We start from the raw sequence: 20,377 nt of genomic DNA, 5'->3' as shown, positions 1-20,377 counted from the left end.
TGGTTATTTTTGCAGTTCTTCTCTGTTCTTTTCTTGTGTTCCTCTCTTCCCTTGTGGTTTGATGGCTTTTTTTAGTGATATACTTGGATTCCTTCCTCTTTATTTTTTCCATATCTATTGTAGGTTTTTGATTTGTGATTACCATTAGGTTTGTATATAACATCGTATACTTGTAGCAGTTTATGTTAAGTTGATGATCACTTAAGTTTGAACCCGTTCTAAAAGCACTAAATTTTTACTCTCCCTTGCTACGTTTTATGTATGTGATGTCGTATTTACATCCTTTTAGCTTGTGAATCCCTTGGCTAATTTTTATAGATATGATTAATTTTACTACTTTTGCGCTTTAATCTACGCACTGGTTTTATAAGTGATTAACTTGCTACTTTTATTATGTTTGTGTTTACCTGTGGAATGTTTTCCTTTCCTAATTTTCCTACTCATGATTATGGTCTTTTCTTTCCACTGACAGGGATTCCCTTATTTATTATTTTGTAAAGATTTTATTCATTTATTTGAGAGAGAGAGAGTGTATGTGCACGAGCATGATTGGGGCAGAGGGAGAAGGAGAAGCAGGGTCCCCGCGGAGCAGGGAGCCCGATACGGGGCTCGATTCCAGGACTCTGGGATCATGACCTGAGCCGAAGGCAGACGCCTCATGACTGAGCCCCCCAGGCGTCCCTCAGAGGATCCCCTTAACATTTCTTGTAAGGTTGGCTTAGTGGTGATGAAGTTCTTTAACTTTTGTTTGTCTGGGAAACTCTTTCTTCTTCTATTCTGAATGATAGCCTTGCTGCATAGAGTATTCCTGATTGCATGCTTTTTTCCTTCCAGTAATTTGAATAAATCATGCCAGTCCCTTGTGGCCTGCAAAGTTTCTTCTGAAAAATCAGCTGAGAGCCTTATGAGGGTTTCCTTGTATACAACTGTTTTTTTTTTTTTCTTGTTGCTTTAAACATTCTCTCTTTATCACTACTTTTTTGCCATTTTAATTATGTGTCTTGGTGTGGACCTCCTTCGGTTCATCTTGTTGGGGGCTCTCTCTCTATCCTGGATCTGAATGTCTGTTTTCTTCTCCAGATTAGGGGAGTTTTCAGCTATTATTTCTTCAAATACATTTTCTGCCCCCTTTTCTCTCTCTCCTTCTTTTGGGGTCCATTTAATGTGAATGTTATTATGCTTGATGATGTTGCTGAGCTCCCTTAACCTAGTCTCATTTTTTATTTTATTTTATTTTTTTTTAAAAAGATTTTATTTATTTTTTTGACAGAGAGAGATAGCGAGAGCAAGAACACAAGCAGGGGGAGTGGGAGAGGGAGAAGCAGGCTTCCTGCAGAGCAGGGAGCCCGATGCGGGGCTCGATCCCAGGACCCTGGGATCATGACCTGAGCCGAAGGCAGACGCTTAATGACTGAGCCACCCAGGCGCCCCTCATTTTTTATTTTTTATTTTTGCTGTTTAGCTCGGTTGCTTTCCATTACTCTGTTTGGAAACTCCAGGTTGCTGATCCATCTTCTGCCTCCTCTAATCCACTACTGATTCCCTCTCCTGTATTTTAAATTTTAGTTACTGAGTTCTTCATCTCTGATTCTTTTTTTCTGTTTTCTGTCTCTTTGTTGAGGGCCTCACTGAGATCCTCCACTCTTTTCTCAAGTCCCGTGAGTATCTTTATGATAAATACTTTGAATTCTTTATCAGGCATACTGCTTATCTCTGTTTCATTTGGCCCTTTTGTTGTGGTTTTGTCCTGTTCTTTTTTTTTTTTAATGTTTTATTTATTTATTCATGAGAGTCAGAGAGAGAGAGAGAGAGAGGCAGAGGGAGAGGGAGAAGCAGGCTCCCTGCTGAGCCGGGAGCCCGATGTGGGACTCGATCCGAGGACCCCGGGATCATGACCTGAGCGGAAGGCAGCCGCTTAACCATCTGAGCCAGCCAGGCGCCCCTGTCCTGTTCTTTTATTGGGGACATATTCTTCTGTTTCCTCCTTCTGTCTGACTCTCAGCATCTGTCTGTATGTGTTAGGAAAGTCAGCTACACCTTCTGCTCTTGAAAGTCGTGGCCTTATGAAGAAGAGGTCCCGTAGTGCCCTGCAGGGCACTGTTTTCTGTTCGCCAGAACCAGGCCCTTCAGGGGGGTCTCTTATGTGTGTTGTGTGTGCCCTGCTGTTGCGGCCGAGCCCCTTTTGCCTTCAGTCCAGTCATCTACAATGGCTCTCTTTGCCTCTTGTGAGCAGGGTTTGGTCCGTGTGGTGTTAGTGGGCCAGTCTGGGGCTTGAGTTGGGTTAGACCAGATGCCTGCCCTCAGTCACACTGACCTGCAGGGCGTCTTCCCCGCATTGTCCCCTGAGAGGCTTTTATTGGGCAGGGGGCCTGCACTCCAACCGGATGGCTGGCCCCAGTTCACCTGTTGGGGTTGCAGTGGCCCTGAACTACAGGGCTGTGTTCTTGTGCTGCTCCCTGTGAGGGTCTTGTCGGTGAGCAGGGCTGGCCTTCAGATCAGATGTCTTTCCCCAGCTCACCGCGGGGGCTGCCGTCTAACTGGTGTATGTGTGGTTATCTTCCCCTCTCCCCGGGGCGGGAGTCATATCAGGGTGGTCACTGGTCACTGTCAAGGGCTGCTTGCACAATGAGATGTGACGGGAGCCACTCTGGTGGGGTGGGGGGGCAAGTGTGCAGGAGACCGAAGGGAGGAGTTAGCAGGATGGGTGGGGAGCCTTTGCGCTGCTTCCTGCAGGTGTCCAGCCTTCGAGGCCCAGGGGGAGGGGAGAGAAATGGCACCCGCCAGCTCTCTTGTTCTTGGAGAAGTCTCCCAGAGATCCCTGCCTCTCCAGTGCACCATCCATGATTAGCAAATAAATCTCCTTCCTGTGTACCGCAGGCGCTCTTCACACTGCGCTTCTGTGCTGTATCTCAGTGGGGCCGTGTGTTGTCCTGTCTCTTTAAGGGCGGGGACTCAGTTTCCTCTCACCCCCAACCCCCCACCCTGGTTCTCCCAGAGCTAAGCCTGCTGATTTTTAGTTAAGCCCCACTGAGTGTAAAAACTCTCGCAGTTAAGCCCCCCTGGGTTTGAAAGCCAAATGTGACGGGGGTCTGTCCCCCAGGTAGCCATCTATTTACCTATTTTCTCACGTGTCCAGCTATTTTTTGTCATCAGACGTGGTATCTGCTAAATGATTTGTAAGAATATTTGAGGCCGAGGATGATACCTTCGTCTAGAAATGAAGGACGTTTTCTCGGGCGAGGCACGGGGGTGCAAGCAGTGTGGGATCCCCTCCGTCAAATGTCCGGGCTTGAGAAGTTCAGAGCTGAAGCAGTCAGTGTGAGGGCCTGTCTGCGGGTGGTTCGCCCTTACTCCAAGGAGACACACTTTCAGGGGCCCCACCGAAGGTGAGGGGAGTTCACTAGCCCACCCACGCCTCCCCCAGACATACCCTGACTCTGGTCCTTCCCCCCAACCCCCGAGAAGCTGTCACAAGGCTACTCGGCCTCTTGGCCTGTTCCTCTGGAGTGAACAAATGTCTCCAGAGGAAAAGTGCCCCTAAATAAATGCTCACTCCCTTGGGAGTCCATTTTCTCCCAAATCCTGGCCCCCTAATTCTGCATTATTTTGTTAGTTTGCTGCAATCTCCAAACAGATACATTTTAAATACTTCAGTCAGCTATTTTAGTTGTCTTAAGTGTTGGGGTGGGTCCGGATTACATAGTCTGCTATTAGTGGAATGTGAAATCCCTTGTTAAGAGTTTACTTTTTGATTTTCCTGATTATTTGTGAGTTTCAAGAAAAGCCATTCAGATTTTATCTTCTGTGGATTGCCTGTTCATATCTTTGCTCATTTATTCCCTGTTAGAAATTATTTTTTAGAAGTTCCTTATAAGTCATGGATGCTAATTTTTTTTTAAGATTTTATTTATTTATTTGACAGAGAGAGAGAGAGAGAGCGAGAGCAGGAACACAAGCAGGGGGAGTGGGAGAGGGAGAAGCAGGCTTCCCACAGAGCAGGGAGCCCGATGCGGGGCTCAATCCCAGGACCACCTGAGCCGAAGGCAGACGCTTAACGACTGAGCCACTCAGGCGCCCCATGGATGCTAATTTTTTGACAGTTATATGTGCCAGACATCATCTCCAGGTTTGTGGCTTATCTTTTTAGATTGTTTATGATAATGTCCTCTGTAAACAGAACTTGTTAGTTTTTAATTTAAATTCAACTTTATCAATCCTTTTCTTTCATGGTTTATACATTTTGAGTTTTAAGGAATCCTTCCTTAACCTGAGGTCCTAAAATATTTTATTACATACACACATATATATTATATATATATATATTTATATGTAGTATTTTTATTTTTAAAAGATTTTATTATTTTGGAGAGAGAGTGCGTGGGTGTGCATGATCATGAGCGTGAGAGGAGGGGCAGGAGAGGAGAGGGGGAGGGAGAGGGATCAGCAGACTCCGAGTCGAGCACAGAGCCTGACGTAGGGCTTGATGTCACGACCTTGAGATCATGACCTGAGCTGAAATCAAGAGTCCGATGCTTATCGGGCTCCCTGCCCCGCGGGAAGCCTGCTTCTCCCTCTCCCACTCCCCCTGCTTGTGTTCCCTCTCTCGCTGTGTCTCTCTCTGTCAAACAAATAAATAAAATCTTTAAAAAACAAAAAAGAGTCCGATGCTTAACCGACTGAGCCACTCAGGTGCCCCGATATAGTATTATATTTTAAAGATTTGCTTTTCACAGGTCATTTAGCCATCAAACATGTTGTTGTTCATGTATGATGAGGTAGGGGTCTAACTTAAATTTTGCCATATGGATAATTCAGTAGAATAGTCCATGATTTCACCACTGCATCAAAGCCCTCTCTGCATCATACTCAATTTTTTACATACTTGTGGATCTGAGCTCTCTGTTTCGTTCCCTGTGTCTGTCTGTCTGTCTGTCTCTGCACACTGCCATTATTATTTCAATTAAGCTCTCTAATATGTTTTACTTTCTGGTTGGGCAACTCTCCGCTTAAGATGTTTCTTCTTGGGGAGCCTGGGTGGCTCAGTCGTTGAGCATCTGCCTTTGGCTCAGGTCATGATCCCAGGGTCCTGGGATCGAGCCCCACATCCGGCTCCCTGCTCTGCGGGAAGCCTGCTTCTCCCTCTCCCACTCCCCCTGCTTGTGTTCCCTCTCTCACTGTGTCTCTCTCTGTCAAATAAATAAATAAAATCTTAAAAAAAAAAAAAAGATGTTTCTTCTTTTCAACCTGCGACGACTCTTCTACTGTAGTTTGTTTAGACAGATGACCCGTGTCGCCCGGTGAACTGAAGCTGGCAGCTTGAGTGCTCGGGCAGAAATCCAAAGTGCTTCTTAGGGGAACAAATTATTCTGGCTGAATGTCGTGCCCTGTTCTGAGGTGTCCTTTGGGTGCTGCCTCTTTCCCCCTCTTTGCCGCCGCATGATCCTCCCCGTCAGCTCTGCCTGTCGGCTGGAGAAGGCTGCCTTTGCAGCGAGGCGGGAGGCTCTTTAGGAGTCAGGGCCTGACGGTGGCAGCCGGGCCCAGGCAGAGGGTGAGTGTGGGTTTGGGGGGCTGTGGGCATCAGCCCGCAGTGCTTGCCAGCCTTCAGCCACTGCCGTGCCGCGTCCAATGACGGCGACACTCCTTATCTGTGCCATCATGTATACATGAGTGGGAACTAGGAAACACAAGTCACCTGTGTTCCACTGAAATGGTGGGGTACCACCCGGCGTGTACGTCGTAGGCGTAAGTGTCGCATGAGGTTCAGGAAGGGTCCTGTGGCGGCCTTTCAGGGAGGAAGGAGGTGGCCAAGGAGGTTTCCAGCTGGTGCGTGCGCTCCTCACTTAATGCGGCAAGTAGCCCGTCGGATGGGCGTTGCTTCTCTGTATTTTATCCATGCAAAAACTCCACGCTGGGGTTGGCGTGCGGCGCAGGAGGGGAGCACAGAGTATAGACATGGAGACCAAGCCATGGACTTGTCCCCGCCATGTTGCCCCAACCATCACCAGAGCTAAGGGAGCAAGGGAATGAGTTTGAGAGATGTTAAAAAAATTATATATCGAGTAAAATTGTAAAATAAAAAATTCATTTATTGTCCTACCTTCATCATCCCACTGGTGTTTGAAATTGGGGATATTTCTTTATGATGAAGAGCTCTCAGATGCCTGAGGAAGGAAGTGTACAATAAGGCATTCAAAGCACTCAGTGCTTGGAACATCACAGTCACTACTCAGTAAATGTCACCAATTGCCTTTATTAGATTCTTCTATGAAAACTGTTACAGAGAAATGTAATAGTAAGAAAAATATCAACTTTAATTTACATGGCTCTTGGTAAATGTCACTATATTATTTGCAGTGCTCTGAGCAATGGTTGGAAATGCTAGGTTCATCAACACACACACTAGCTTTGGGTATCGTATTTTTAAAATCTGCTAATAGGTAACTATAACATCTTAACAGTTTTTTTTTTTTCCCAAGTAGTTAAGCACTCATTTAACATCTCAAGAGTTAAAAGTTTTTTAACTTGTATTCCCTTGATCATTGAGGTATTTTTCAATGTTTGCTTTTTTTATTAAAGATTTTATTTATTTATTTTATTTATTTTTAAAGATTTTATTTATTTATCTGACAAAGAGAGACACAGCGAGAGATGGAACACAAGCAGGGGGAGCGGGAGAGGGAGAAGCAGGCTTCCCACTGAGCAGGGAGCCTGATGCGGGGCCTGATCCCAGGACCCTGGGATCATGACCGGAGCCAAAGGCAGACGCCTAACGACTGAGCCACCCAGGCGCCCCAAGACTTTATTTATTTTAGGGGTGCTTGGGTGGCTCAGTCGGTTAAGTGTCTGCTTTTGGCTCAGGTCATGATCGCGGGGTCCTGGGACCGAGCTTCTCCCTCTCCTTCTGCCCCCACTCTCCCCCCCACCACCTCTCATGCACTGTCTCTCTCTCTCATATATAAAATCTTTAAAAAAAATTAAAAAATTTTATTTATTTTGGAGAGAGAGGACACATGAGCAGGAGGGGCAGAGGGAGAGAGAGAGAGAATCTCAAGTAGACTCCCTGCTGAGGGCAGAGCCTGACTCAGGTCTCCATCCCACAACCCTGAGATCACGACCTGAGCTGAAACCAATAGTCGGTTGCTCAACTGTGTCACCCAGGCCCCCCAGTGTTTGTTTTTTAATAGTAGTTTTCCCTAGAAAACTAGGGAAAGTGTTCATGTCCATTGTTATATACTGGGATGTTAGTATTTTTAACCATTTTATGTAAGTTCATTATATAATAAACTCTTTGTATGTCCTATTTATTACAAAATGTCTTTCTGAGTTTGTGGGCTACAACTTTTTCTTAGGCGCTTGTCTAAGATCAAAATTTTCACCAGATCCTCTCCCCTAGTATCTTCTTCAGCACATGCTCACTGTTCTCCCCATTCTTGTCCTTCCCATGTTCATTAATTCATATTGCCCTGCGCCTAGTCCCATTTTCACTTCCTTTGATGCTCCTAGTAGTTATGTTAAGTCTTACCCTGTAATTTTTGCTTTTAATTTTGATATCTCTTTATGACTTAATAAAAAGGATGTGTGGTTTAAAAAAAAACATGTTTTAATGAGATCAAATCTTTCAGTTGCTTTGTGACTTCTTTCTCTTGTATAAACTTAAAAAGTTACTCTCTTCTAGAGTTTTATTGGTTACTTCTGTGTTTTCATTTCCTGTCATTTCATTTCTATATTGAACTCTTGGAAACTCACTTTGGTGTGTGATGTCTTAGTTGTCTTAGTTTTAGAATAGATTAAAATCTGGAAGGGCTACTCACCCTTCATTTACTCTTGTTTCCTTAGTATTTCCTTTAATTAAAGTTACAATAAAAAGTCCATGTTCTTATCAATGAATAATCATTTTGTAAAGGTCAAAAAATGATTGGATTTTGATTTGGTGGTATATTAAACCTACACATTAATTTGGAAAAACCTGATGCCATTGAAATATTTAGTTCTTCCATCCAAGAATATTTCTCTTTGTTCAAATCTTTTACATTCTCAGTGCAGCCTTTTTTTTTTTTTTAAGAGAATGGGAGCGAGAGAGGGGGAGGAGCAGAAGGAGAGAGAGAGAATCTCAAACAGACTCCCTCCTGAGCATGGAGCCCCATGCGGGGCTCGATCTCATGACTGTAAGATCATGACCTGGGCCGAAATCAAGGGTTGGATGCTTAACCAACTGAGCCACGCAGGCGCCCTTGTGCAGCTTTTTATTTTATTTTTTCTCAGGGCAGCTTTGTTTTCTTTTCATATACATCCCATGGATTTTGTTGGTTTTTAAAATCTTGTTGCAATTGAGAATGGTATCCTCTTACCATTAGTGTTTTCTTCTTTTTTTTTTTAAGATTTTATTTATTTGAGAGAGAGTGAAAGTGAGAGAGATCACAGAGGGAGAGGGAGAAGCAGGCTTCCCGCTGAGCAGGGAGCCCCATGGCGTGGTGGGGGGGGGGTTCAATCCCAGGACCCTGGGATCACGACCTGAGCCAAAGGCAGATGCTTAACGACTGAGCCACCCAGGGGCCCCTACCATTAGCGTTTTCTGACTTTATCGCTACTGCGTAAGACTACTACTGAGTTCTGTGTTTCTGTATCTGTTCTTTATTAATTTGAATGGATGTCCAGTTGTCCTCTTTGGCATTTCAAGGTATACAATGATATTATTAGGAAATACGGACAGTTTGGTCTCTTTTCCTCTGTTTATACTTCTTGATTCTGTTTCTGAGCAGTGTTTTGGAAGCAGTCTTAAATCCTCACGGAGGGAGGAGGATCTATGAAATGAGTGGGGGAGCAGCGTGTTGAGTAGGACTCCCTCACTGCATTGAACGGCGCAGATACAAACACGTGTCTGTATGGTTGTGTGACGGGGCTACATGCAAGGGGTTATGGCAGTTGACTGTGAGTGGCAGGATCTGGCTGAGTATCTACTGCTGGTTTACCCATATTTTCTCCTCAGTCTCCGGGGAGCATGTGTTGTTTAGGTGATGTACAAGATAATGGCAATTTAGTGCCTTTATCGCGGCACTGGTAGGTGGCTTATGTTGCTTGTGGTTGCAATAGCCATTCTTTATCTGCTAAGGGTGTTTTCTGTCTGATTTTTAAGAGCTTTTGTTTTTATTTTTATTTATTTTATTTTATTTTATTTATTTATTTTTTAAAAGATTTTATTTATTTATTTGAGAGAGAGAATGAGAGAGAGCACATGAGGGGGGGAGGGTCAGAGGGAGAAGCAGACTCCCTGCTGAGCAGGGAGCCTGATGGGGGACTCGATCCGGGGACTTCAGGATCATGACCTGAGCCGAAGGCAGTCGCTTAACCAACTGAGCCACCCAGGCGCCCTTTAAGAGCTTTTGTTTTTAAAGTAGAACCGGAGGGGCGCCTGGGTGGCTCAGTCGTTAAGCGGCTGCCTTCGGCTCAGGTCATGATCCCGGGGTCCTGGGATCGAGCGCCGCATTGGGCTCCCTGCTCAGCGGGAGCCTGCTTCTCCCTCTCCCACTCCCCCTGCTTGTGTTCCCTCTCTCACTCTGTCTCTCTCTGTCAAATAAATAAATAAAATCTTTAAAAAAAAAAAAAAAAAAAGTAGAACCGGGTGTTGAATTTTGTCAGGCGTCTTTCTGGCAGCTGTGAAATGATCATACGGTTTTTCACTTTTCTTTTTGTAACTGAGGTTACAGATCATAGGTGTTCAGTTTGATGTGTTTTGACAATTGTATATACCCATGTAGCCACCACCCCAAAGAAGAAATAGAACATTTCCGTCACCCCAGAAGGTTCTAGGGGAAGTTCTGTGGTAAGCTGTTGATTTGTGTGGCTGAGCCTTCACCACTAGCTTTGCACGATCTCAATTTCCTGGTCCCTGGCTTTAGTTTCACATCTTGAGGGCGAGAGCCTAGAGCCACCTGCGAGTCCCCAGCAGGCTGCCCCTCTCAAGCCATTCATCGGCCTGCTCTGGTGGCAGGAGGGAGCCAGATTCTCTGCAGGGCGGTTGGCCACGGGGAGGCGGGGGTAAAGCTGCCCCGGAAACGGGAAGAGGGCAAATGGCAGGAGCTGGAAGCTTTTAGTGATCAGGCCTAAGGAGACGTCTGTGGCCAAACTGTTTCTGGGCGCCCCTCCCTGAAAGGTTAAGATGGGGTGTGGGGGGCAGGTGCACGCGGTGGGTGCAGGAGCCCCCACACTGCCCTAAGTGTGGGATTTCGTCTGCAGGCCCATGTCCTGTGTGCTCATTCCTTGAGAAAGAAAGTCAGATGCCACCTTTTGGAACATTCTCTCCTGGAGCACCCCTGGTCTTTGGCTGGGTTGCTAGCTTGCACTACTACATTGTCCTTCAGGGGGCTTGCTACCCTCAGGCTATTCAAGGTCACTGTCTTGAGTGACCTTGAACTCAAGGTCATGGTCTACTACCCTGCACCAGTCTGGGTGCCGTTTTTGTAGATGCCCCCCTCTCTGCTGCAGTCGTTCATGGAATGATACCTAGTGTTATTTATTCAGCTTATCATATTACAGTAAACTGGGGAAAATACAGAAATACGTGTTTCTATTCATTTCTGCCAGCTAAGTATTGGCCTGTTCGATGTGTTTGCAGTGCCACGAAGTACAGAAAATCAGCTTAATGCTGGTGTTGGGCTTTTGGTCCTCTGTGCATTGAGCTGAGCCATCTGAAGAAAGATGACTGGGGATTTCCCGGAGTCAAAAGGCCAGGGGCTCAACCTCTTGTGTCTGAATGTGATCTCGACTCTTCTATACATTTTTTTTGGTAGGGGGAAGTTTTCTTGAGAAAAGCAAACAATCCCTCCTAGTTTACGTTTCTTTGGCACGAGCCACGTGAGCATGTTGGGCCCAGGCTATTTCTGGAGGTGTGCGTGTTTGGACACACGCAAGTGTGGCTGTCTGAAGCCACCAGGGTCCTTTGCTGGGCCAGAGCCCAGGGAAAGGAGGGTGGAGAGTAGGTCACTGAAGCACGCGAGGGGCCGTATCCCAGACTCCAGCCAGAGACCAAAGCAAACCACTGCACACCAAGGGCAGCAGGCTTCCTCCTGAGGCTTTCTCTGCAGACATCAGACAAGAGACGTGCTTTCCATGTTGGGCGCCTACACCGCCCCGATCAATTTAGACTTCTATTTCTGGGAGCTGATTTTTTTTTTTCCTTTTTTTTTTAAACCCGAAGCTATTTTAAATCCGCATCCAAGTACAAGCGACTAAACTTGAACTGCTCTCAGGACGCAGTCTGTGCCAGCTCTGCTTTAGACCCTGACTGCCAGGGAGGACCTCGAGCCAGGGATGTGCTCCCCCGAGAGAGGGGGGAGGTTGCTCTCCGTGCCCCCACAAGGTGTCCGTCCTCTTCCCCCCTCCCCGCCCCCGCACATTTGTGGGAAGGTCTGTGAGGCTAAACCCTGGAGAGGAACTCCTTGTCCCTCTAATCCTCCTGTGGTCTGTCCCCCCCGCCCGCCCCGCCCAGCTGTGTGGCCTGTAATCTGAGGAGACCAGTGCCTTTTCGTGTTTTATATATTTTATTCATACATTTCTCCAACTTTGAAATGACAAAAGCCCAATTCTAGGGTTTCCCATTACACAGCATCCTACAGGTATGTATATTCTACAAAGAATACTATGGAGTTTTCCTCCCCTGTCACACGAGATAACTGCTGAGGGTTCCATCGGTCTGTACTGTAACTGGCCACGCACGGCGGCCCGGTGGTTCCGGTGACAGGGCAGAGGGATCAGGGCGGGAGGGCGTGTGCTAAGGCATGTAAATAGATACACAAAGAAAGAAAAGCGGGACATTTACAGAGAATCCGAACCTTTCCGATCCCCTCACCTCCTGGGTGTTGAAGGAGCCCTCCTGCACGAATGCTCTTGTGCGCTAAGGCTTCGCTGTACCCTGCAAATACTTACAATCGGAAATGGTGAAATATACAACTGTTAACATCGCTGTCTTTTTATCACTGAGACAATACTTCAAAACCTTTTATAAAAAGGCAATTATACATACAGAGAAAAGAACACGGTGGCAAAACTTTATGCAAAACAACCCCAGAACTGAGTTTGAAGGGCGACACACCTGCATTGCCATTGAACACGATGGCGTGGCCTCGGCATGTGAGGGCGGCGTGGCCTCCGCATGGGTCCGGCCGCTGCCCCCCTGTGGCCCCCCCCCCGCTGCCACCTGCCCACCCGGGCGTCATGCCAGGACACAGCTGAGACTGGAGGTCCGTTCCCCCAGTTCTTGGTCTCTTCAAAATGAAAACGAGGTGGGGCCACTCCCTGTGGAGGAGCGCCCCTTTCTGCTCCCAAGCGGAACTCCTTGTAAGAGGCTGCACGTCCCCCGTGCCCCGAGCCGTCAGCCCCAGGCCTCTCCTGCGGGGAGCACGGGCTAGGTCCCTTGGCCGCAGGCCGGAGGGAAGGGACCGAACACCTGCTCTCTGAGCATACATCGCTACAGAGTTGTGCTTGGGGCCAGAAATGGGGTCTCTTGTGTGGTGACAAACATCTCTCTCCGTTTTCTTTTGCTCAGTCCATTTGCACAGGTTCAAGAGTGTTGATGGAGGGTCAGGTGAGAGGTGGGGGGGCGCACTCTGGATTTTTTCTGCCTCCGAAGGGCTAAGACTTGGCAGTGCCTGTCCTAGAGGTGGCGTGGCCCCCCTCCCCGAACCCCCCGCGGGCCCCGGTCTGCCCACCTTCCACGGCCCAAGAACGGCGGAGAAAGGAGCAGATGAAAGGGATGGGGGGCCGGTGAACATACCCTTCGTGTCCCTTTCTTCCGCTTCTTGGATGCGGGCCGCAGCCGGACTTCACTCACGAAGCCTGAAGACCCGAGACCTCCGAGAGCTCCAAGTTTAAGGCAAACCGTAAGTGAGTGGGGGCCAAGCCAATGGAGTAGGCCTGATGGGCACAGTCCCTGAACCGGAGAGCTCAAAGGGAGAGGAAAACCTTACTTCCAAAGGGGTAAGAAAAGGAAGAGTTCTACCAACGGAAATGATTCACGATGAAAGCTTGTAGCCCTTCTGCAAGCTGCGTCAAGAAGCAGAATGCCTTTCAAAGAGAATTAGAGGCGCAGAACAAGAGAAAGGCGCTCAGGGACCCTTAGTCTATGACAGGCCGTAATCAGCCTCAGTATGTTAAGCCCTTGTGAAGAGGATGGAATTAGGAAGCTGTGTTCAGTTCTGGAAAAACAGACTCCTCACCCGCCCCCCAACACACACGCTTGCGTTTGATGATAGGAAGCAAGGAGGAGGAGGGATGGGGACCGGAAGCGGCTTGTTTTGGAATGCCCATTGCCAGGTGCCTTCCCTTTCCAAGGGTGGCTGTGTGGGAGGCAGTATAATTAAGAATTTATTAACGAGAAAATCCTCCTGCTAGCGTTAGCAGCATGTTCTTGCCCAAGAGATTGACCTGAAATGAAGAAAAGGACATCACATCGGTGGGAGACAAGAGAGTTTGCTTTTGGGCTGCCTGTCCCCAAGGGGCCGCGTCCACTCTGGGCATCTCCGCTGTCCCGTTTCCCCGAGGGTGGCTCAACTGACTAGACTTTTTCAAGGAATGAACTCGAAGCCTTGATGAACAGGTAACCACGAACGATTTGAAAAGCAACAAACCCTCTCCTCTGCAGTAATGAGATCAGAGGCTTTCCTAAGATCGCCGGGGGTGGGGGGTGGGGTGGGGGTGGGGAGGCACTGAGGCCGCAACCAACGGGCCGCCCGGCGTTGGGAGCTGGGGCTGGACGTGGGGAAGAGGAGCAACTGCTGGGTCCTTCGTGCAGCGCAGGCTCTTCATTCTCTTTAGATAACCCGCCACCAAAAGGATGGGCTCTGAGTGCAAGTAGCAAGAAGTAGGTCACCCATTTCTTTTCTTCTCTGAGGCAATATTTTAAACCATCTTATCTGACAGGAGATACATTTAATTGTCTTTTAAAAAGCTACCATATTATCTTGACACTGAGGAAACTTCCAGATGAATTGAAATGAGTGACATTTTCCTTTTTAGTGTTAAAACTGAATAGGCTGCGCGTGCAAAGGAACTACTACCTTTTTAAAAAAAATCCGGACCCTTCCTCGTAACGAATGATCCCGCATATTAAAACAGCCCCTTTTTTGCCGTGGGGGGTGGGAACCCTCCGGAATATGGCTCAACTGACCAGTGATAAGATTTGGTAATTGTAATCATTTGCTCCGGTCTTTAAAATGGGGGGGAAAAGTGATTTTGCTGATGGGACGGAAGCAGTGAAGACGCTTTTTAGTAATTTGCTTGCTTAGTGGATGAGTGTGATGTAGCAGTAGTTTTGCTCGGGGATTATTCTGAATTTAAGTATTTTCTGCTGGGTTGTAAAGACATTACTTTCGAGAAGGGCCTGTGTGAGTGGAATGGAGCCGATGAGTGCCCTGAGAGGTTCGGCCAGGACGAGTTCTGGGTGCCGGGCTTTGGCCACCTGCACGGGGCGAGCATGGTGCCCGCCTCTGTGCCTCTGGTCGAGCGCTAAGTGCTTCTCAGTCCTGGGGCCACAGACACTGAAACTGGCATTGCTTTGCTCTTCTTCTGCTTGATCCACCTCTGTCAACGTGGCTTAAGAAGGGCATCCTCAGCATCTCTGGAGATGTGGCCTCCAAGGGCCTGAGACGGGCTGTGGGCGTTTCTAGCAGAGGGAGGGAGTTGGTGTTCCCCACGTGGTAGCTGTATTTTTCTTTGTGCTTCACTGGAAGAGGTAGAGCGGGCGCTTCCACACTGAGAAGAGCCCGCATTGTGGTCAGTACCATCACGGGAATGACTGCCTGGACTTGGTGTTGGTTAGATTGAAACCAATCCTAACACAGCTCCAAAGAACTCGGGGGGTTTCTTCTCCATCCAGGGTGTCTCTGGCTTGGCGGTTTGGTCCCCCTGCTGGGGGGCCTCAACAGAAGCCGTTCCCGCAACACCTGGGAAATTGTAAACTCATCCGGTCACTGACAAAGGACGACATGAGAGAGAGAGAGAGAGAGAGAGAATCACCGTTTTAAGAAGAGTCGGTGGGAGGGGAGGGGGACACCCGAAAAGGAGTCTACAACTGCCTTTTGTGTGCGGTCCTTCAACCCGTGCAGCTCAGAAGCCGCCCTGCACATCCTGCCAAGGCACAAAGCGACAAGGCCATCTAACCGACAAGAAGCGACCCGGATGGTATTGCCTCAAGGATCCCAGGTTACTGGAACCACTTCACACCCTGCCACTCTAATGAAGAATATTCCACTGACCTCCGGCCAAGAGTCAGAAAACCCTCGCCTGCATCTCCTGGATTGGAAGAATGGGACCTCGTGGAAGGGCGATGAGATGGTTAATGTCTCTAAAGCAACAAGGACAGATGGTTCTCCTGTGCTAAGGGAGATAGCAAGAGGAAGGAGCCACCCCAGACGGCCTCCAGCACACGGTGGCCCTCGGGCGCACTGCGCTCTGGGAGCCAGACGAGGTCCAAGCTGTGCTCTGGCCGAGTGTTGTGTTGTCCTGCCAACTGAGGGTCACTCCTGGGCCTTCCGTGGTTCAATGAGCATCTAAAGGATTATCTAAAAGATCATCGGCTTGTAAACCTGAACAAATCTATAATGAAATGAAGGACCCAAAGGCATTTAATTATTGAACACATAAAAGGAAGTATATTTAAAAAAAAATTGGTCAAACTGTCCTGTTAGTTATCATTTTAAAGGAATTTACAGGGCTGTTATAGATTATTCTTTTGGAATAATTCAGTTTATAGCAAATGCCTAAACTGGTTTCTTCATTGCACAGTATATTCTCTTAAAATGGGTGCTTTAAAACAATTACATACATATTAAAAATCCTCATTTCTTTGCTTAATTAAAACGTTAATACTCTCAGACAACACAGATCTGAAATGGTGAAACCAGCAACTCCCCCTCCCACCTTACAACAAATTAAATTGAGACAAAATTACAAACACATTTCACTATATGATTATTATTAATAAAAATCAGTTTTTTTTATAAAGTTGCCCGAAATGCAAGGGATGTGCATAGGTTTACAACTTAGTCATAATAGCATTTTATTCTTATTCCCCTGGGTGTGCCCCGTGAACGGAATGTACTTTGCTGTAGATTACAGATTGTTTTGTCCAACACAGACACACCGACAGCATAAACGCTCGCGACTGTCCACATGCATTAAGAGTCAAGACCCAACTTCAAATCTCTAAAAGGTTTACAGGGTGCTTCAAAGAGACAGTATCACATTATCTGGATGTTACATAAAGGACTTAAAAAAAAAAACTAGTCTAAAAAAAAAAAGAAAAAAGGCCTTTAAAAATTTGACTGTTTTGTAATCACTAGACTGATTATTTCAAATAAATAAAGGAAAGAAAGCTATTCCAATCCATAAAATCAGACTCTAAAAAGAATGTAGTGTTCCACCCCCAGTCAAGGTAACAGAATCATTGTTTATTATTAAAATAGATTATAGAAAGCAGCATCTATTTTGTGCAGTTTTTAGGGGCCTTGGAAATAAAAAGCTATGATTTCCAAAAATATAACATTCCAAAGGATTGAATAATACATACATTTAAAGATACATTTTATTAAAGTTTAGGAGAACTGATTAAAAAAGATACTGTCTCTTTAAATTAGTGTGTAATTGTTTTTCTCCTCCTATCTATTCGGACATGACAATAATTATAAATGGAGGTCACACTACAACTAGGTAGTCTCTAGGGACCATGACCTGCTGACACAAGGCCGATAACAAAGAGGCTTTTCCACGGATGAGGTGGCTCCCGGGTAGGCATCAGGTAGCTAGCTGGGGAGAGGCCTAATAGACCCAGGAGACCGGGACCCACTGCGGGGCTGTGCACACGAGCTCAACGGCTTCCTCCAGATGTCTGATTGTCTCATCAATTTCATTGTTGATAATTGTGAGATCGAAGTAGTGTGCGTATGTTCTCTGTAGGATATCGGACTCCTTCTGCAGGCGCTGGAGAGACTCATCCTAAAGGGTGAGGGGATGGAGGGTGGGGGGGGGGAAGGGAGGAGCAAAGAGGGGACAGAAGTCAGCCGGATTCTTTCTCTTTCCACAGCTCTGCTCTTCCCAGGGGCAGACATGGTCAAGGCCAAACCTTGATGTGCTGCATCAGGGTACGAGGCCAAGTCTGCTTCGTGACCGAGGTGACAATGGGCCCCGGGATGGCAGGGTTACAGAGGAACGGCCTGCAGCCCGCCGGCTCCCCCTGCAACAAGAGCTCCAGGGCCCCCAACCCCACCCCCGGACCAGAGAGACCGGACCGTCTTGGGCACACACGATGCCCCGCCCCCACGCCCGGCACCCCGCACCTCCCTCGGCCCTCTGCATGCACCAGCACTGGGCCCCGGAGCCCCGCTGCGTTTGCACCAAGAAGCCGCTGCCTCTGGCCAACAAATTAAGTTGTATTTTCCCCTTTTCTACTTCGAGGTCCAACGTGTTCCAGGAATTCAATTACATCTAATGGCCCACACTCAACAGCAGCGGATGCCAGAGGCAAAAGCTTTTTGAGTGTTACAAATAATGGATGAAATGAGGCCATTTCTCAGCGACCAAGGCAAGCCGCATCTGAGGAACCCCCTCGCAGCGGTCTACACTGGAGACGGCCGGACACGGGGCGCCGGGTAGGAGGACCCGAACCTCTGCGGGAAAAGCAGCTACCGAGCTCTCGGGGGCTCTGCTGCAGGGAAGGCGTTTCCTCCGCTCCTACATCTTGCTGCGGATTTGGAGAGCCCTCTCCAGGCTGAGCCCATGGGAGGCGGCCTTGCGGGGTCCTTCGTTTGTCCCACGAGTTTCACTTTAGCCTCAGGATGGCAGTTCTTTTAAGACTGGGATCCCTTAAGGGCCACCAGAAAGTCGGCCTCTGGGTCTTCACGGGGCGGATACTGTTATGCTGAACTTTCAAGGGATGAATTCAAATTTGAAGCCAGAGAACTCCTAAGTCAACACCCCCCCATCTCCCCCAGCACCAGGTGGGTCAGATGTTGGGCTGAGACTTACACATACAGAGAGATACGATTCATACCTGCTTGTCTGATTAGCATCTCTCTCCCCAACTAGAGCGTCAGCTTGTCCCGTGTGCCCTGTCATCGCTGTGCCCAGCACTTGGCATTGCGCCGTGTACATAGTAAGCGCTTACTAGATGTTCCTTAAAAGAACAAGTACTTGGCTAACACTGGCCATGACAGGGTTTGAGGAGTGTTAAATCCATCATCAAGACGGACAGCTACACTACTAGGAAATGGAGGCCCGAGATGACACACACGCCCCTCCAGAAAAACGAAAGGATGCAGTGCCTTCAGGAACTTGGGAGCCGTGGTGCCCACAGCTGGCTTAGGACCCCTCCTCTTCTCTGAGGCCCATCCATTATTTGTGAGAAACCCTTCCTGAAGAGCCCCGGTCTGTGGGTGCAACTCTGGAGAGGGATCGAAAGTGAGGTCACTCGATCCCATGGTGGCACCGTGGCGGGGGGGCATGGACAGCAGGGAAGCTGGGGCTCCATCTGCTCTATCAGGACGCTCTGAAACGAGTGTCCTCCGTGTTTGGTCGCCTTCTACTGGGATGTCACAGCAGGGCATCATGTGCTTGGATGTTGGCTGTTAATGGCTACGGCGTAGATAAGACCTCAGTTAATCACCACCTTCTAAGGTCCTATCAACACACTCTCCGCTGGCGCCTAAAGAGCATAGTATTTTCACTGTGGCTTTACTTTACCGCAAACAACACCAAAGCCCCGTTTTGGGAAACACTCATTTGTCCGAGGCCGGGAGCGCTTCCTGCCCTTGCAAGAAGATACAGTTCCCAGCACGTCACTCTCTGGGCTAGAGGATTCCACGGAAACCCAGGCCCGGGCTTCAGAAAGCACCAGCAGAGTTTATGATGAAAACATTCGAGAAAATTTACGGCTGATGGCATCAGTTTTTATTGGAATTCTCTTTACGGAAAAAGAGCGCTTTCCTCTTAAGGCCCGTATAAGACGAAACTATATTCGTGGGTTTCCTCCTCGGCAACAGCCCGTCTGCGGGCTTGCCTCACGCACCAGCAGGGTTCAACTCAGTGAAAACAAAATGCCTCTATTCTAACAGCCAAAGCCAGGATTTATGGGGAGAGAGGGTCTACATTCTAAATCTAGGGAAGAAAACGAGGCTGTATTTCATCACCTCCTAGCTGGTACTTACGGGCAGTTTTCTGCACCATTTTGGCAGCTGTGGAAAGTTAGTAAAAGGGCGGGAAAATAGGCAAAAAAACAAAAACAAAAAAAGCAATGATAATTCAAGAAAAATACATGGCACCCAAAGGAAAAGCGCTAAGCACAGTGCGGGGCTTTGGGCATGCTGGTGTATTAACGAACACAGGAAAGTAGAGCTCATGCAAATGAAAGGACACAAAAGAACGACTGAAAAGATGAGTAACCTGCACGTGTAAAGATTGACTCTTCCTTACAGGTACACAGAGTGCCATCTCCAAGGCCTGATTGTACTGTCACTAGCTTGGGGGGTTTAGGGGGGTGATCACCGAACAGAGCCGAGAGCCCTCTGCTGGCATGTGGGCCCAGCCAAAGCAACGGATAACCCTGCGCAGGAGCCTCAAGAGTGAGCCTACGGCAGGTGGGCACCCACACTCTTACCAGACACACGGAAACTCCCTCAGCGTCCGCCCAGCCACGAAGGCCCTCGGAGTCAGTGGGTGCTGAGCTGGCCCGAGAGGGGACAGAGCTCGTCTCTGGGTGGGGCCGTCTCCGGGGACCTGCGTGGGTCCCACTCCAGAGGCTGCCTCGGGACCCTTGGGCCAAGGTCCTGGCTTCCTTAGAGCTCTCTCCCTGGAAAGCGCTCTTTGGCCTAGAGCCGGGCCTGGGGGTGGTGCCTTTCCTCCCCGGTGCCGTTGGGAGGGAGTGGGCCCGGCCGGCCTCCGCCCCTCCATCTGGCCGGCTGCCTGGGACGGGGCTCTGGTCCGGAGCACAGAAGGCCCGGAGCACAGAAGGCCCGGGGGCGCGGATGGGGGGGGTCCTTGCAGCGGGCGGCGGACGCGCAGAGCCTTACCTCGTTCAGACCCGGAGTGATGGTGGGCGCGGCGATGAAAACAACGAACGGCGCGAACTCGGCGGTTCTCAGGACCTTGAGCGCCTGCGGACGGAACACACGGGAGACTGAGACCCAGAGCGAGGGGTGCGGCTGTCACCGAGTCTGCCCGAAGGGGCCCGTGACTCACTTTTGGCGAGGCGTCTCAGTAACCCCTCGGACTCCTTTCCTTCCCGAGGATGGAGAATGGCCACCAGCGAGTAAAAGGGGACAGACCGGACATTTTTTTTTTTTTTATTTTAGAGAGAGAGAATGAGAGAGAACACATGAGAGGGGGGTAGGGT

At 48.5% G+C, this 20,377-nt stretch overlaps 1 protein-coding gene across 4 annotated transcripts in view; it reads right to left on the bottom strand.

Moving 5' to 3' along the window:
• Positions 1-15,627: 15,627 nt before the first annotated feature.
• CASK (calcium/calmodulin dependent serine protein kinase) overlaps positions 15,628-20,377 on the bottom strand; it is a 362,770-nt gene continuing 358,020 nt past the window's right edge. For all 4 annotated transcript variants that reach the window (XM_044911949.1, XM_044911950.1, XM_044911952.1 and 1 more), the window contains 2 exons: positions 20,055-20,138; positions 15,628-16,986 (listed from right to left, as the gene is read on the bottom strand). In XM_044911949.1, coding sequence (XP_044767884.1) covers positions 16,810-16,986; positions 20,055-20,138 — 261 coding nt within the window. In that variant the 3' untranslated portion in view covers positions 15,628-16,809. The remainder of the gene's footprint in view (positions 16,987-20,054; positions 20,139-20,377) is intronic.

This window comes from Neomonachus schauinslandi, chromosome X (assembly GCF_002201575.2).
Source record: "Neomonachus schauinslandi chromosome X, ASM220157v2, whole genome shotgun sequence".
Classification (NCBI taxonomy): domain Eukaryota; kingdom Metazoa; phylum Chordata; class Mammalia; order Carnivora; family Phocidae; genus Neomonachus; species Neomonachus schauinslandi.
The sequence above is the reverse complement of the archived record's forward strand: the minus strand, read 5'-3'. Positions and strand labels throughout refer to the sequence as shown.